Raw genomic sequence first — 18,269 nt, forward strand, 5'->3', positions numbered from 1 at the left:
TTGAAACATTGCTAATCTTGCTAATAAACGACATGACGAACACATCACACACAAGCAACTAAACAGAAACGACGGCAAGTAAATAAGAAATCCCAAGAGCCATATCTACAACCCTTTTAACTTAACATTTTAATCCATAGTTCAGTGCCACATTACGGCCATAGCCTCACAAACACCAGTCAAGCGAGTAGCGAGAGTAAGTCGACAGTATATACAAAGCCATAACACTTTTAAGGTCCGTTATGATAGCTAGGAGTCCAAAAACCACAAGCAAATAACCATGGCTTTTGGGGGAAACATCACTTTGTTTCATGCTGCTTCAGCGAACCCCACCCTCAGCTTTCCGAAGTCAAACACTGTGTGATATCGCCCCATGAACACATCTCCAAGGATCCTGCATTATTTTGTGTGTGAAAATCATTTGAGTGAGAATCTTCATTAAAAGCAGGAAAAACAGTATTCAACAATGGAAGTAAAAGGTCAATATACCAGAGAGGGCCACGTGGTGGAGGAATATCTAAAGCAATGAAGCCACTAATGCATTGAGCTGCAGGGCCTTCTCCCACCTTCAGTATGTACTGAAGAAGAAACCCCACACCAATGAAAAAAAAAATCAGTACAGGAGTTTTCATGCAGAACCAGTAGTGGTGGTGATGATCAGCCCTCTCACAAAGGGAAAGTAATCAAGTCAAGTCACTGTACCTCCTCTGGAGCAAGCTCAAAGGTTCTATCACCGATAGTGAAGGAAACAGCAGGCATTGATGAGATTTTTCCACATTCAACAGCGGATTGTCCCATTGGGCTAGGCATTTTATCACACAGCTGCAAAAACCATCATAGGCTAGAGTCAAGAGGAACAACAGGATCCGGATGAATATACTGAAATGGCAAAGCGAAAACTCACCTCGTTGATGTAGTTCATTATTTTATCCACTGTCTGATTCTGCCTCAGCTGACTTTGCATCCATACGACAGCCATCTCGCAGGCTTGGCAGGTAGCATCTCGCGTAAAACCAGGTGTTTTTCCTTCATTCTCATCCACCACACTCTCAATGCCCATACTATAGTGGAAATAGAGAGACTCTTCATTAATTATAATCACAAAACATCAAATATATCAAGGTGACAGAGACGATAACTGAAAATCCCTGGGGTGATTGATCTTTAGGCCTTACCTAACACCGTGAGTACCATCAGAAGCACACAATCCAATTTGGGAGCAAATCTTCTTCGGTTCTTCCTAAAGAAGTGAGAGGGCCACATGAAAATTCATCATCCAATGTGGTGACCAGATTTGGTCTCACAGCAAAAAGAATGCTAAGAATGAGGCAAAAAATGGTCCTTACTTTAGACAAAAGCAAGTCAATTATTGTTTGCCCATACTGTGCAACAACTGCCTTGCATTCTTGACTAACGACTCCAGCAGCTCCAATAGCTTGATTTATCATGGTAATTACGGACTAAAAGAGCACAACCAGATATTTGATCAGCAAAACAAGTTAGTCACAAGCAATGGACAAGAGTTTCTCCCATTTAATGATGTAATGGAGGAACTTAATTATCAAATTACAGAGGCCTAAAAGAATATTGGGAAACTTGATTCCATTTTCATACACAAAAAGCTGTGCACCTAACAGGAATAATTATTTGGTTGTCAGGTTCGATATCACCTTGTCAAAAAATGAGAACTACCGCATAACTGAAAAAAATAAACTATATATCAATATGAAAGGGGGCAAATCCACAAAAGCAATGCCGTCAACATTTAAAATTTCAGATTAACCAAAACCAACTTAGCTATTTCTGACCTAAGTCAGCATTTCAGTCATCTTACTACCTCCCACCCCCTATTATACTGTTTATCCCAAGTGGTCAGTGCAGAATCTGTAGGCCTATCAAATTCTACTGACAGAAACGAGGAGTTGCATAGCATATATCACCATAACCCTAGAAGCATTAGTTCATACCGTGGGGCCTGCTAACAAAGAAGTCCCAGAATCGGCTATAGCTGCACAGCCATTGGCACAAAATCCTGAAGGAAAATATGCTCAGGTCAGGATCAAAGTATAAAACCGCAAAGCAAGGAATCATGTCATAAAGAAAACATATTAGCATGTCTTATCAGTTTCCTACACGTACCGGTGGATTTGCCATCAACAAGGACATCTCCCATGTCAAACTATCAAAACACCAAGACACAATTAACAGTGAGCAGATAATAAGTGGGAAAAAATAAAGCATAAACAAATGCATCAGAAAGTAGAACGATAAACAAATAACTTGAAAAACAACCTGCCAATAGCCTTTTTGTGTCACAGGTACATAAGTGTGCTGGCCCTTGTAGTGAGCAGGATCAACACCACCAAAGACAATCTCACCCCCTTCCTCTTCATCTGGATTACGATTCAACCAGAACGAAAATACTGGTTCCTTAATAAGACCTTGTTTAACCATATTGTACCTGAGACAAGTGTATGCCCTATGATCACATGGACATTTAACAAAACCCAAGTAAAACGTGGGAACAAAATTTAAATGTGTTATTACCACACTGGAACAGCTTTTCCAACCGAGATTTCTTGAAATCCAAGTCCTAAAATACCATCGAATTTGCCCATCAAAAATGTAACACCAGGCTCCCTTGTTGCTTCAATAAATTCCTGACGGGAAACGGAAGGCATTCTATGTCAATATATTAACTCAACTATATAGTAAAAGAACTCAGCTTTTTTCTCACACAACCCCCAACCCAAAAAATAAAAAAACCGTATGTAGGGATTGGCAATCGGCATTACCTGCTTCTTAACAACTATGTCACCAACTCTGACGTTGTCATAGCTAAAGAAACCAGAAATTGCTCCAGTACCATACTGAATTGCAGCAGAAGTTCCTACAACAACAGCGAGACAAATTTGATCGTTAGACAAGAAGACGACACCTCAACATCTCTGGTTCAAATTGTCAATTTTGTGATCAGACACACTTTATCCCTCAGAAACTCCATGTTTCAGTCAAATTGAGATTCTGATCAGACCATAGAATACTTTATTGATAAAGAAAGACAGCAAGATTAACAAAAGACAAAAAAAATATAACAGACTGAGCAGTTATAGAGTCTTATTCAATAGGAAAAGGTAGACGAACCATTTTTCCTGTAGGTACTGGATTGGCTAGACTTATATTTGGCATGGAAATAGCACGAAAGCTGCACCTCAAATGCAAGAATAAATCAGCAAAATGAGAAAGTAAATCTAACATAGAAATATTATGGAAGGCATGAGTCTATAAAAGCTGACCGAGAAATGACACTTGGACGATGGGACCCACAAATTAGAGCTCCCCGTATCAAAGATAACGCTGAATTTCTGAGGAGGGTTACCAATGGCTATTTCACCAAAGTACTGAGCATCCATGTAATTCTTTAACGCAACAATATCAGAGCCCGCAGCAGCATCTCCAAGATTACTTTGGAGATGATACTTTCTAATGGAAGATCGGAACGCCTCTCCCTCCTTGGACCCGAGCCGAGCAGCAAGCCGGTTGTTCGGGTCCAACTTCACTTTCTTCAGTCCAATCCTACGCAGCCCATCGCTGGGCTCGCAAAAAACCAGCGAAAGCAACAAGCTTGACAGAAAGAAACATAACAGAACAGCATTCATCTTGTTTCCCATTCCGAACTGGTCAACCAAACAGAGAATTTCCAGTTCAGAAAAACATAAAGCCAGTGACGAAAATTATAAAATGACTGCATGCATTCAGAAGTAAATGAGAATTTAGAAGGAAAGACATCCAAATCGCGAGGAAACGAATTGATAAAACCCAAAAAAAAAAAAAAAAAAGAGAAGAGATTCCTTTTTTATCTTCGCGACGAAGGAATCGAAAAAAAAAGCATCAGAAGGCATAGGAATGGTATACAACAAAAGAGAATAAGAACCGAAGAGAAAAGAACACCACAATCAAACCGATTCTGTATTCAGACCAGCGCATGATCAACGATCATCATCACAATAAATCAAGCAGTAAAGCCCACTACAAATCGGAATGATAAACTAAAAACAAAAACAGAATCTTTAATGGAGCAAGTGAATGTTGGAAACAGATTGCATGATCATGGAAATGGGAATGAAAAACTGACCAGGATCCACAAGAGAGTCAGAACAGAGGTAGGCGAGATGAGGAAAGTGCGAGGCTTTAATAGAGCAGGCGAGGGGTTAAAGTATGGGGGAGAGACTAAAAGGACGCGATTCTGGTGGAGACAGGCAAAGCGAGGCGTTGGAATCTTTGATGGGAACCGTCCGATGAAATGGGGGTGATCTGGAGCCGTCGAAAAAGGATGACCACCCTTTAATTAAAAAATTGATAACGGAAATGCGTAAGCAGGCTTTGCCTTCCTCAGAACGCGACACCTCCACCTCCTTCATTCTCGAGCTTTTAAACCCCCCACTACCCTTATTCTGTTCTTTAGCGCGTTTGTTATAATAAAAAAGAAAACAGAAAGCGGATTGTTTATTCGATAATCTCTATTTCACGTTTTTTCTTTGTGTGGTGACACCGCTATTCTCAACCAGGCCATCTTTCAAGTATAACAACAGATTCAAACTAATCTAAATCAAGATATGACAGGAATTATTAAAGTTGGTGTTTTTGGTCCTAAAAATACTACATTCTCACATCTCAAATTCGAAACTCATGGTAAAACTAGAACAGTTCCAGCCAACTGCGTTACCACATCTATTTCACGTTTTTGTTTCTAAATAGATGAGTATAATATAATTATTTCACTCTCAAAGGTATTTGCATCAAACCATCCATCAATGGTTGGCGCATCGCGTTTGTCAACATAAAATAATGAGCATGACAAAGAGAATTAGTGTGAGGATGAGGACGTATAAGAGTATAATAATATATGATATTAATGATATTTGGGGAGAATTAAGACTTGGTTAGGCCGAAGAGAAAGCTTAATGCTTAAGAATTAAACTTTAAAGTGACGGATTGGGATTGGAGGATGTGTTGAATATTGTAAAATTTAAAAGGGCTGGGAAGGCCAAAATGGAAAGAAATAAAAAAGTGAAAATATGTGGCTCAAGGCAGTGAAAGAAAAGTGAAAAGATCATCAAAAGGAATGCAGTTTACGGATCTGCCATTTGTTTTCAACAAAACAAGAACACCTGCCATTAAGTGCAAACTCCAAGTTGCCATAACGGATCTGCCTTGACTTGCGTCACGAAAACACCCCTCAAAACTTGCAAACCCAATAGTCATTATTTGGGCGAAAAGGCAAAATGTTCGGTTTAAAAACTTTATTGTTTTGGTCAAAAAAATAAAGACCTGAATTTGCCAACAATCTCTTGGATGGGTAGCACAGATCGAGACAAGTTCGAGCCGGCCTTTGTACTAAAACAACAAGAAATACGTGAATGATATCTTCTGTGTATGAATTTTGTACTTTTCATGTATATGTCAATTTCTTTCTAGTAATTATTAGAGATATTGAATGAATATCTGGCGTTCGCATTCCGTGCTCATTGATGAGCATTTTTATTTTTTAGTGCTGAGCATTTTTATTTTTATTTTTTTGTTACAAAAAAATTTATACCATGTCAAATTATTAATATAAAAATTATCTTGATATTTAATTTAGTCTTAAATATAATATTATAATCTACTTTATCTCTTATATATATTTATTTTTTTCAATATAGTCCTTATAATAATTGTACGTGTTAAAGATTTAATCAATTGTTGATTTTAGTTAATACACATAATTAGTGAGAGGCATTTTAGAGAAAACAACATTTATTTATTACAACTGACTAATTTAGCTAATTTTTGTAGTATACTTGAATTAGTTAAACTAACTCTTATATTAAGAATCAGAAGAAGTATGTATTAAAATTATTTTTGGTTAACATTTATCTAGTACTCAAAAATATTTTTTTAGATGTTTTCAATATCTTAAAGTATTTTATGATTTATTTAGTACCTTAAAATATTTTTTCACGTGCATTTAATGTTTTAAAAAAATTTCTATTTCTTGATATTGTATCATAAAATTTTTTAGAATACTAAAAAATATTTTATGATACTAAATAAATCATAAAAGACTTTAGAATACTAGATCCTAAAATATGTTTTTAGGTAAGCCCAGTCACAAAGTATTTTAAAATAATGAACATATATGAAAAAATATTTTAGGTACCAAATAGATCAAAAAATACTTTAAAATACTAGATTCTTAAATATTTTTTCAAATACAGTGTCAGAAAATATTTTAGAACACTAAATACATATGAGAAAATATTTCAGGATATGATAAAATATTTTAAAATATTTAAGAGTATTAGATAAACTTTAACTAAAAATAATTTTAATACATATATTTTTTTGTAATAAAAAAAAAAGGTCCCTCACGGTCAGCACTCAAAACGTCCACGTTTTGAGTGATGAGCACGGAACGCGGATCCGAATATCTGTTTGTTTAGATTGTAGATATATATCCACGTCGTCTAATTAATTATGGAAAGGAAGAAGAAAAGAAAGATGCAGACAGAAGTAGCGTGAGAGAAGAAGGAAGGAAGGAAGGTGGTAAGGAGAAAAGCAAAGACATAGAGTGCAAGGCATGGCGTAGTAGTCCAAGTGGGAGGAATACTGTTTCCATGGCTGCAAGCAACCTCGTCTATAACTCGCAGGTTATCCCAATTCCCAACAGCCACTCCTTTTAACTTGCGACCTTCACTCTTTCTATTCTGCTCCCTTCTCCTGTCCCTGTCACTGTCCTCATCCTTCTACAGTTCATGCTTTTGTTCAGAGTGTTCCATTCCCTTACCTACTCGCAACCGACTACCACACGTTTCCCCACATATCAGTATATATCACTCACAACACAGCAAAACAATTCTTTTACATTTCTACCTCCATTTTCCTTCCTTACTCTTTACGTACTATCCTTCCATTCTGTAGTTTTTATGGCTTCTTCTTCCTCCTCCTCACTGCTCATAGTTTCATATTACTGTTTTGATCCTTCATTGGATTCACAGTATTGCTTGTCTTTTCACTTTGCTCCGTCTTCAATAATCCTCACTGGTGACTCTAGTTTTCCTTTTCCAATTTACACTCAGAGGTCAGTATGATGATGTGCACTATTGTTTTGTTTCACATCATAATTTTGATATTTTCTGACAATTATTTAGTCACTTAGATGTGTGAACTATTTTGAACATTTATATTATAATTTTTTTTAACTCAAATATTCCAATTAATAAAGCTTGTGCACTTTAATTTAAAAAAATACTAAATTTCTATGCGCTGAAATAGATCCACTAGGCCATTAATCCATTTTCTATTCGTTTTAGCCCGGTTAAGTAGAGAGCCTGCTTTGGCAAAAACAAGCAGAGCCTGCTTTTGACCAAAAAAGTGGAGAGCCTGCTAGCCCGATTTAGCCCACATGGACTGGGCCTTTTGTTTATTGGTTGGCCCATCACAACATAGGACAAGCCCTAACGGAACAATTTCTGCCGCTTCGTTTCGTCTTTTTTTTTAATTAAGATGAGAAGCATTTTACTTGGACATACCTAGAAATTTTTTTCCTCAGATACCCCCAGCTGATAAAAATGAAATGGAATGGGCCAGTCTTCCACAAAATTTGAATTTCTATTAAAAAAAATCTATATTTAATATCCAATAATACTTCTAATAATATTACTTTTAATCAAAGGATATATTTGCTTTGGGAAAAAAAATTATACAAGGTAAATCGAACTTTTTCTTTTGCCGACAGTTAATTTAACATTGCATTTATTTAATTCTGAATTCTGAAATAAAAGAAAAGAAACAGCTTTTTAGCAAATGATGGATGCTGAAAAGGAGTTTTGAGAGTAAAAATCTAGAAGCATTAATGGTTCATTGAATGTTGAACAAAATAAAAAGGAGAGATTGAAGGAGCTTCACGCGACGAAGGTGATTGGATATTTACTCACATGCATGCATGAAACCTTTAACCTCTTGAAACTTATAACTAATTGAAAAAGATGGCTCTTCTTTTCCTGAACTTGTTCTTTCCTTTTTGCATTTCTTTATTCTCCTTTTGGACTTGGCGTCCTCATCTACATGTCATTGGTTGGAGGGATAAGAATGGTCGGGAAATCTAACTTTGTTTCTCTGGAATTCCAAAATGACTCGTAAACATAATGATCTTCGGGTGATGTTAAAGTTAGAACGTGAATTTACGAAATTATCTCTAAAAAGTGTCATTTGATTTGACCCAAATATGTAACATGGACTCGTGGCAATATAATCAACCAAATACATTGGGACATACACATCAATCTTACTTATTAATTCAAATATGTTTTAATTTTAAATACATCGATCGGGATATCCATGCGAATCAACTTACTACATTTTAGCATATCTCCATACTTTTTAAATTAAATAAAATACACGGTGAGACCCACGCCAACACAAGTGGAAATTTGCAAGTGGTTTTCCTTGATGGAAAAATGATTTTTTGTATATATATTCACTTTCATAACAAACATACACACAATCAAGAAATTAATGAAAAATTGACCTTCCCTTTTTTATGGTTAAGTAAAATTCATGATCCAAGTCTTCATTAGAAAGTACTCCTCTAGTTTTTAATACAAGACTTATTTAACTAATTTAATTAGATTAAGAAAGTCAGGTAAATTAGTTAATTATAAAAAATATGACATGTTTTTTTCCTAAAACACAATAATCATTTTTCTTAATATCCTCCATTCCTTTTCTACTTGATTATAGTTAAGGGAGTATTCATAGGAGTAATTTAGAAAAAACTGATAAATATGATAAATAAGTCTTTTATTTAGAATCAAAATTAACTCAACAATTAGGTACTATATAAGAACTAGAGGACTATCAATAAAATGAATCACTCTCAAAACCGTGAGCTCTCGATGTGTCTCTTGCTCTTCAAGAAATATCAAAACTTTTCAAATGGATGGAACTCAATAAATGCATATCGTATCATATAAGTGCATATCGTATCATATCTTATTTTGTTAATATATATCAGATTACATGGATCTGCATAGAAGAGAATAATATTTTTATTTTAAAAAAAGTATCGATTTCACAAGTAATATTAGTTTCAATAAATGTGACTGGGCTCATTTTCAAAGATTGTCGTAAGTTGTCCATAAAATTCATTTTGCATAGGTCTTCCACCTTCACATGCAATCACATGATCCTATTCACAAATTAAACAATCATTTTTATCTTTGCTTCCTCTAAACAGATCTGACTTCTCAGTTCTCGTGTATTATTGTCCACGTACAGTAGATATATAATTACAAATGAAAGAAATCATATATCCGTACCTCCATTTGCAACTGCGTTTTTTTGGCCCCCCTACACATAGTTTATACAGGGTTAACTTTTCGAGGGCTATGTTATATAAGCAAGCTCCGATGTGTTGTTGGCAAAAAAAAAAGAAGAAGAAGAAGAAGAAGAAGAAGAAAACATTTGCTGACGATCAAACACTAGAAGTAGTGGCTCCTATAAGACTCTATTTCTGTGGGTTAATTTCCAAGTAAAAAGAATGCAAAAATCTCGAAAACAGCTTTAATACACACACGCACATAGACTAATCCCTCCAGTTTAGAATATAAATTGTAGTTTATAAAATATTTTAATAATGCTTTTAGAAGATATTGCATTGAAGTCATTCATTTTTTTTAATTTAAAAATTGAGAAGGGGGGAAAACAGATTATGGGAAAATCATAATCCATTATCGCTTCAAAAGAATAAATCAGTCTTACTTGTATTTTACTCTTCCATAACACATGCCTGATTGGATGTTCTCATGTTTTGGTGATCGAATTCAGTAGTGCCTTTTAGAAAGAAAAAAGTCAAGAGTGTAACGAGGTCATTCATATGCATGGGGGAGTAATCCCTCAGTTTGAGGCCTCTGACCTTAAATTGCCCTATGTGGTACAATATCGACTATTGATCAGCTGGATATTTAAAAAGCTCTCATATTCTAACATGGAATGAAATTTCAAAAATGAATTACTATATTGTTTGAAAACGAAGCGAAGTAGTATTATTTTCGATGGCACTTAATATTTGACATGATTATATTAATACTAACAAGTGATTATGCATAAAATTAAGATCAAGTGTGAGTCTGTTATTATTATTATTAAGGGGGGGAGAGGGAGAGAGAAAGAACAAGTCAAAGGTGGAAGACGAGGAAGAAGACCGGGGGGTACGGTGGATAAGGTACGGTGCGACCAGCTCAGACATACACAGAAGTGACGTGCTGGACTGGACACCTCGCCATCTCTCACACATGATTGGTTGAATGGCACCGAGGTGGGCCCTAACGTGAGTCTCGTGGAAAAGTAAAAGTAAGTCAAAAATCCAATCCAGCTTGCTCCAATCCAATGAAACTCTCTCTCTCCCTGTCTCTCTCTCTCTCACTTCATTGACCCTATCATTACTCCGTTTCTTTTTCTTTATTACTTCCACGCAAACCGAGTGCCCACGTCCAGTCCACGTACTTGCCCCCGAAGCTTCCCCCCATTTCTTTCTCTTACCTGTCATTTTTGAAATTTTGCAATGGCCGTATTTCTTGACCAATCACACTAATCCCCCCATTATTCTTTCTCAGCATACACTGTTCCTTGCCTCTTTCTTGACGCTTCTTTTGTCCTCCTCGGAAAACTCGGTCGTCTACGTTGCTTTCGAGTTCCCCAGATTGTGAAATTTCCCCAGAACCATATAGATAAGTTCGATTGATCCAGATGCCCCGGCTCAAGAGATATTCTCTACTAATTTCCTTGTCAGTTTTCAGACGGCGATTTCAGAATATGACTTTGAGTCTATTGCGTGAATAAAAATCTGGTACAAGTGGAGTATAATGGACGGTACTCATATTTTAAAAATTTGCTAAAATTTAAGGTACAAGATACAGAGATACATCGGTAGTAGGTACTGTGTGTTCTTTTCTTCCTGTCTATTTACTCGCATAATCCTAATCCCAAGTTATTCAAATAACGATGAAATAACAAAGAAAGAATGAGACTTCCCTCGTGATCTAAATCTTCCTCCCTCGCTAGACACGGAGAAAAATTTAAAGAAGAAAAAAAACATATGAACATTTTTCATTTCGTTCTCCCCCCTCCCCAAAAGTATGAAAGAAGAAACAAATTTACGAGAAACGAAAAAGACAAAGCTTTTACGGATTCCCTGAGAAACTGCTGATTGTGGTACCACATGTGATGTTGGGATTGCCGCTGCTATTGTTGTTGTTGCTGCTCGAGGGCACGCCGCCGCCATTAATGATGGAGGAGATGGCGGCCGCGAGCGCCGCTGTGAAGTTTGGGTCGGCCGTGATGGCCGCGGTAGCCGCGTTCACCGTGTCTGCCAATGATGGCTGCGGCGGTTGGCTTGGCTGCACCGGCCTGGGAGGTTGGTGGGCTAATTGGGAAGAAGATGAAGACGACGAACCCATATCCTGGGACAAGTGAAGGCCAGAGAACTTGGACTGATTGTAAAGTGCTTGCGAAAATGCCTGAGCCAAGTGATGTTGACCTGACGCCGTTGGTTGAACCTGAGGCTGCCCTTGGAAATTAGGTACCTGAAATGGAGGTCTCTGGAATTGCATAGGGTTGTTAATGTTGCTGTTTGAATTGTGAGTGAGGTCCAATGTTATAGTGGGAAACGGAGCCGAAGCCGAAAGCGTAGCCATGCTAGACGAACATGGAAGAATAGCCCTGGCCAGTAAGTTCGGATGCATTATTCCGTCTGCACTCGACATCGAACCCGACAACAACATGCTAGCAGCTGCAGTCGTCGTTGATGCCATCGCCATCGCCGCCGGCGGCAGCGGATGGTTATGACTTCCTTCATAGGTAGTTATCAAAATCGTCCTGTCCTCCGCGCAACGTTGTACCTTAACAATTCGAAAGAGCGCATAACCTCGTCAGCCTTCCACTACTACAAATATTGATACTATTGGTTATATAGTATATAACTATATAACACAAAAAGATGAAAAGGCTTACTTGTTTGCGAACTGGGCAACCGACCGCCATGGTGCATCTATAGTAAGCACGAGGGCAAGGGTTTCCCTTTGCCATTTTCTGTCCGTATTTTCGCCACTGACACCCGTCACTGATCTGTAAGAGTCAAACAGAGATCAGTCTCAGTTATTACCATGAAATTCTGATGTGTCTTTTAATTAGCAGATATAGACAATTTAGTTCTTGATAAATTAATACTAGACATACCATGGGTGCCTCTGATCTGGCACGAACTGAGACGCGAGCTTTCCTCATAGTGGCTTCTGCGGCGGTACTGGTTGATGGGTCGGTGGAATTTGGGGAGGGGTTCAGCTTCTGAAGTTTGTTAGGACCACTGCCCCAGCCTTGGGGATGAACATCTGAGTCTGGGCTCTCTTCCCTCTCATTCTTACCACTGTTGTTGTTAACAGGAGGGGTGGTGGACCTTGTTCTTTCATCAGAAGTTGAATGGGATATCTCGTTATCTACTTCAGCTGTTCCACTTCTAGGCCGCAATTCCAGAAGCGGCATCGGTGCAATTTCTCTTTTGTCATCAGGTTTTGATTGAACAACCTAAGTCAACCCAAATTAGGTAAGCATACGAGATTCGAAACATTCATACATAAAAATTGGCCATAACATAATCTTGTGTTTCCACTGTATTCTTAATTACCTCATTTCCTGTGCTCTGCGTACGTTGAATCTGTTGCTGCTGCTGCTGCATTAAAGTGACAAGATGCATCTGCAGAGCCGCGTAATTACTGCTCACGTGACTCAACATGTCCCGCAGTTTCACGTTTTCAGCATTCATACGTTGAAGCTCCTCTTGCAGTTGCGCCAACTGAAACATACACCCGTAATTCTCAGTTTCAGACAGTCGGGCGGTAATCAAAATTTGCAGTAAAAGTTATTTCTCGACACGCAGAAATCAATTATACATCAAAATTTTTACCAGCGTTAGATAAATATCTATGAATTAACAAGGATAGCACCTAAAATTATCATAAACAGGAACTAACTAAGATCGGGATATATATGATATAGATCTTTTCTTGTATTAAACAATTAACGAAGACCATATATAAGCGTACCTCGGTTGAACTCTTGGCTCGCTTGATTTCGGCATCAGATGAAACTCCATCGTCCACCGTAGACTGATCGCTGCCAGTATGAGCAGTAAGGAGTTGCAAGCCAGTCTATATTAAAAAAAACAAAATTAAAGAACGGAATCAGCATCATAACCATATGTATAGTCAAGAAATCAGAAAAAAAGATGTTTTAATCCAGATTAAGTGATGACAGATGAGGAGGGCGCATACGTTGACATGGGAAGGGGGTGATTCGGGGGGAGGATTCTCGTTCTTGACGGGTTTGAGAGGGGGAGGAGGAGGAGGAGGGTTGTTGCGATCGGAGAAGAAGTCGAGCTCGCCGGGGGGGAGGCGGGAGTCGGCGGCGGAGGGGCGAGTGAGATTAACGGGGAAGCCTAAAGAGGGAAGCATGGTGTGGGGGGAGAAAGCAGCGGCGGCGGGAGAAGAATCAAGAGCAAGACCCCATGCTTTGTCCATAAAAGAAGAGAGAAGAAGAAGGAAGACGACTACGCGGAGAAGAAAGCGTGGGAGGTGAATGAAGTGAGAAGTCTTCAAGAAAGGAACGAAGGAGGGTTTATAAAAGGAGAGGAAACGTCAGAGAGTGCGTCAGGTGTTGAAAAGAAGGGGAAGAGGAAGGAGGTTTCGTGAGGAAAAGAGTTTGACTGCTTCTAAAAAAGCAAATGAAGAGAAAGGGCCACCGCCCCGAATAGTGCGGCGCCTTCCACGTGACCAAAATCAATCAAAGTCAACTACTTTGACCAACCAGCGGGCCTGCTTCCCTTTCCCATTTCTCCTACTACTCTTCTAAATTTTAACTTCATCCTCCCCATTCTTAAAATTGCATAGTTTAAATTTCAAAATTTAAAATTCTATTTTTCCTATTGACAGGTTTAATTAATTAAGTATTCCTATTACGTAACATCATCAAGCTAATAAGCATAATATGTTTTGACATATTCACTTGCATTATTGCACAGCATCAAGTTGTGGTGAGATTTACGCGTTACACAAAACACCATTTAAAAACTCACATTTGTTTATGCTTTGTGTAGAAAATCATACCCTTGATAATCATCAATAATACAGTTCAACATAAATTATGTCTAAGCATGCCAAAAGAAAGAAGAAAAAGGAAGAGCCCGGTTCAAGAAGATTTTTTAGAAGACTTCAATTGAATATGGTACTCAATTATTTTGATCAACTGGTCATGTAATTTTAAAGGTTAGAGTCATAGGAGTATATAACCCCCCCCCCCAAAAAAAAATTTCGATCATATATCAAATCAACGTGATAATCAATAAATTAGTCACAACAACTATTTGTAAAATTTCAATTACTTAATTAACAATATCTATAAAATTTAATTGTCATCATCCAACCTTATTTATAGAAACGAAATTTTATAATTAGGATTAGAGGTATTATAAAATTTAATTGTCATCATCCAACCCATGTGAGTCGTAGGACTTTCGACTCCTCTATCTTTAATGTCCCAGAAAATATAAGGCTTTACTGTCATCAGATTCAGAGCATACTCCTTGTATCTCAAAGAATAATATTCATCAATTATTTGTGATTAAACCATTAGAAAATTAATTAGTGGGATGAAATTCAGCGTGAATTAAGTTACACTTTACAGCTAAAAAATAGAAAAATGAAAATGTATTGAATGAAATAATAATACGTGGGAGTCATACATGGGTACCACGGTATTATTTTATAACATCCTCAAAAAAATGGTTGAGAGTGATTATTAATACTCCTCCGGTCCTAAATATAAGACTCTTATACTAGTGTGTATAAGGGTCTTACATTAGGATCGGAGGAGTATATAATAAATAAATAATAAATAAAGTTGAAATTAAAAGAGAGAAAAACGGGGGAGGAAAGAGCGGGCGGGCAAGTAAAGGGAGAGTGTGGATGGGCCCACCCACCCCTCGGATCTGCGTTCCCGGGAACCTTGTTGACTCTTTACTCCTGGGTCCCACCCCCGCTTCTTCTCTCCTTCCTTTTCCTTCCTTCCCCACCTCCTATTCGTTTTTTTAAAAATTATTTTAATTAGGGAGAACCGTTTTCACCCCCAAAAAAAAAGGGGAGAATTCAATCCCCTTAAAAAAAATTTTGAAATAATAAATTTTTATAATAACGTGTTGTTATTTGCAAATTTAATATTATCAAACTTATTAAGGTGTTGTTACCAAACATGATTTAATATTTAGTAATTTTAAACTTATTTGTGTGAAATTCTCCTTTTTAATTATTCACATCCAAATCTTTTTATATTGCATTAAATATCAATTTTTAGCTTTTTTTTGAAAAATAAATAAATTGTTTTAGATAGGTAGGTGGGTGCCTTCTCAACGACGCACCAAGCTTTCCAGAGATGTTTGCTAATTCATACTAATTTGTCAAGTAATAGGGTAGCCCATTGTTTATTGTTTTGAATTTGATGAGTGCGAATCACACCAAAAACATAGAAAACTTGCCGCAATCATTGATGAATTGAACTGTCCAAGTTCATTCTTCACATTACACGGAGCAACAAACGAAGTTTTTCACGATTTCATAGACTTTAAGTGACTTCTTCATTCGATCAATTTCACTTAATTTAACTTCTTCCATGTGCAAATCATTTGACTATGTGTATAGTGACATTTCAACAAAATACACACACACACACATTATTGTGCAAATTACAGTTTAATTTGTTTATGTTTGATATGGTTGGATCGTATCCCTTGTCTGACTATACTGTGCCATTATCATTTTCTATTTTATGCATATATACACTGGCGCATAATATTAAAAACTACTCTTTTGTCCATGACTTGTGATAAAATCATAATATTATCTAGTACCATATGCAAAAATGCCGAACATATACTTACATATATCGATTTCAATTTTACTCTTATTCTTTTCAAATTTTTAGTGCATGACATTGCTTTCTTTTTTTTTTTTTTTTTTTGGGTTAATCTATATAGATGTAAACAGCTACGTACAGAAACTAGATATTTACTTCTATTCTGTTCTAACTTTTCAAATTTATAGGTCGGCATCCAAATTTTTAATGAGCTTGTGACTATAATGTGACCTTTTTTTGGCTTTGCATAATGTTGCAAAGCCAGGTGTTGATCAGGGAATCAAACAAGTTAATAAATGGTAGTGACTCATAACCACTCTCACTGATAGAAACAACTTAACAGACCTATGATAGACCATAAACCAAAAAATAATTAAGGATCCGTTGTCATCATTTTGACAAACGAAGGAGTGATAGATTACAATAGTACTATTCAGGATGTGATGTATTTGAGACTATGAACAGAAAATAATTAATTCCCTATAAAGTTAAAATTATTATCCCCACACTAAACCTCCGAGGGAGTAAACTTCGCCAGCTAATCTAAAATTTAAACAAAGTTATTTCTTCTGTTTTGCTTTTACTCTATCACTGGGCACACTTTTTAATTTCATTATTATTTAATTTGATGAGCGTGCATACGTGTGAACATACATAAAAGGAAAACACAACATCATGATGTAAAATGGGTGTGGAAAAGGCCCTCGTGTATTTCGGTCCAACCATAGTCAAAAGGTGACAGAGCAGGACGAGGAAATATAAGGAAAAGCATATAATGATAATGGCCTACACAAGAGAAAAGAGAGAATAATCAAAGAAGTAAAAAAGTATAAACAAAGGAGAGATGCTAATAATCCCCCTGTACATACTACTTTTTAGCACGTTTCCATGCAATTGATGAGGAAGCAAAATTCAATTTCTTGCGACGTTCTACGTTGGCTTTTGGTCTCTTTAGCGTTGCCTTTCCAAGCTTCTTTTGAAAAAAATAAAAAACGGCACCAGATTTGAGAGGAAAAAGGCATTCCTTGGTATGGCTTAACCAATAAAGAAAGGGAAAAAAACCCATATAACGTTTCAATTCATTCATTCATTGGAGCTTCCCTTTCTTTACCTTGACTATGAATCGGAGGAGGCTTTCTTTGAACCGAATACTTCATTAACTGAACATGGCCCATTACAGTAAAAGCCAACGTCGGCTTAACTTTGACTATAGTTCTCCTTTTTTAATACCGCACGTCAAACTTTCAGTGAGAATAGTATTACCCTACCTAGCCTGCGTTATCACGAGCCAGTTTCCTTTTCCCCTTTTCATCAAATTATAATTTCCACCTTCCTTACGTTATAGTATATGACACTGATAATTATCATATGTATTACTTCTTATTTTTAATATAAGAGTTAATTTGATGTTTATTTTGGTCTTAAATATATGATCTTAATTCATTTTTTTTTTATATTTAATATTTATTTTTTTAAGATAGTTTTTGTAGTAGTCACATATAGAATGATATGTCTAGCTAATACATATAACTAACAAGGGTATTTTAAAAAAAGTAACACATATTTATTATAAATAACTAATTTAATTAATTTTTTAAATTTCTGTAAATTAGTTAACTAGCTCTTAACATTAGGGATGAAATTAGTGTTATTTTTAATGAAATCATTACAGACCTTATAGCTTGTACAACATGGGACTTGAAAATATATCAGAAGAGATTGGAGGGTGTAACAACATTATTAATTCGCATTTATGGTCATCAACAACCTTCCTGCCATGGTGACAGGCTGTTGAGAGAAGAAAATTTAGTTTCTGCCGGTGATCCATCACTCAAATATATTCAGTTTTGATTAAAACTGAAGAAAAGCTTCACAAATTAAAGTTTCAGCAACAACGGTTGATTTAAGTGCAAAAAGAGGACGATAATTCTTGAGAAAGATCGGGAATTCAAATCTGATGGGTTCAAAAGAATACTCGAAAGTCTCAAATCATATCAGAGAGGAAACCGTATTCACGGGATCCATTCTATTGCGCGTGACTTAATATTAAATTGGATCCGCCGGCGAATGAATTGCCACAGTTCTTTTTGCACAGTAGAAACATTTTGGATCAGTTCGAACAGTGATTTTATCTAAAGCTAGCGAAGATTCTTCCTGCTCCTCTTACCCTGTTTTGTGGTATTTGAAGCTTCCTAATTGGTTGAAGCCCATAATATATATTTGTTAGAGTAATTTTAATTTCTGTGGTTTTTATGGAACCTAGAAAC

General features: G+C 36.6%; 2 protein-coding genes across 6 annotated transcripts; both read right to left on the reverse strand.

Annotated features, from left to right (window-relative positions):
- Positions 1 to 12,210, reverse strand: LOC114747558 (aspartic proteinase-like). 5 transcript variants are annotated; one of them, XM_028935915.1, is made up of 14 exons: positions 12,206 to 12,210; positions 3,297 to 3,677; positions 3,145 to 3,205; positions 2,796 to 2,890; positions 2,548 to 2,660; positions 2,293 to 2,461; positions 2,140 to 2,179; positions 1,968 to 2,032; positions 1,347 to 1,460; positions 1,176 to 1,240; positions 905 to 1,061; positions 703 to 822; positions 490 to 578; positions 1 to 394 (listed from the first exon to the last, which is right to left on the reverse strand). In XM_028935915.1, exons 1-14 carry the CDS (start codon positions 12,206 to 12,208, stop codon positions 310 to 312), a joined length of 1,557 nt encoding a protein of 518 aa, XP_028791748.1. In that variant the 5' UTR covers positions 12,209 to 12,210; the 3' UTR covers positions 1 to 309. The 5 variants fall into 5 exon arrangements, with proteins under 5 accessions (XP_028791748.1, XP_028791750.1, XP_028791749.1 ...); XM_028935917.1 differs by lacking the exon at positions 12,206 to 12,210 and adding an exon at positions 4,136 to 4,187; XM_028935916.1 differs by lacking the exon at positions 12,206 to 12,210 and adding an exon at positions 4,148 to 4,164 and having other exon boundaries at positions 3,297 to 3,711.
- On the reverse strand, positions 10,899 to 13,675 carry LOC114747557 (probable WRKY transcription factor 31). The gene is made up of 6 exons (XM_028935912.1): positions 13,371 to 13,675; positions 13,143 to 13,247; positions 12,725 to 12,892; positions 12,280 to 12,624; positions 12,055 to 12,168; positions 10,899 to 11,942 (listed from the first exon to the last, which is right to left on the reverse strand). The coding sequence occupies exons 1-6, from the start codon at positions 13,614 to 13,616 to the stop codon at positions 11,226 to 11,228; spliced, it is 1,695 nt and encodes a 564-aa protein (XP_028791745.1). The 5' UTR covers positions 13,617 to 13,675; the 3' UTR covers positions 10,899 to 11,225.
- Between the last annotated feature and the right edge of the window lie 4,594 nt (positions 13,676 to 18,269).

This window comes from Neltuma alba, unplaced genomic scaffold (assembly GCF_004799145.2).
Source record: "Neltuma alba isolate B1F8T4 unplaced genomic scaffold, ASM479914v2 tig00005357_pilon, whole genome shotgun sequence".
In the NCBI taxonomy this organism is placed as follows: Eukaryota; Viridiplantae; Streptophyta; class Magnoliopsida; order Fabales; family Fabaceae; genus Neltuma; species Neltuma alba.

Coding starts and splice junctions, on each gene's coding strand:
- LOC114747558 (XM_028935913.1), bottom strand. CDS start 3,987: ATGCGCTGGTCTGAATACAGAATCGGTTTGATTGTG. Junction 2,180..2,292: donor CACAAAAAGGCTATTGGCAG/GTTGTTTTTCAA, acceptor GTGTTTTGATAG/TTTGACATGGGAGATGTCCT. Junction 1,461..1,967: donor CTTTGTTAGCAGGCCCCACG/GTATGAACTAAT, acceptor GTGCTCTTTTAG/TCCGTAATTACCATGATAAA.
- LOC114747557 (XM_028935912.1), bottom strand. CDS start 13,616: ATGGACAAAGCATGGGGTCTTGCTCTTGATTCTTCTCCCGCCGCCGCT. Junction 13,248..13,370: donor CACCCCCTTCCCATGTCAAC/GTATGCGCCCTC, acceptor TTTTTAATATAG/ACTGGCTTGCAACTCCTTAC. Junction 11,943..12,054: donor GTTGCCCAGTTCGCAAACAA/GTAAGCCTTTTC, acceptor CGAATTGTTAAG/GTACAACGTTGCGCGGAGGA.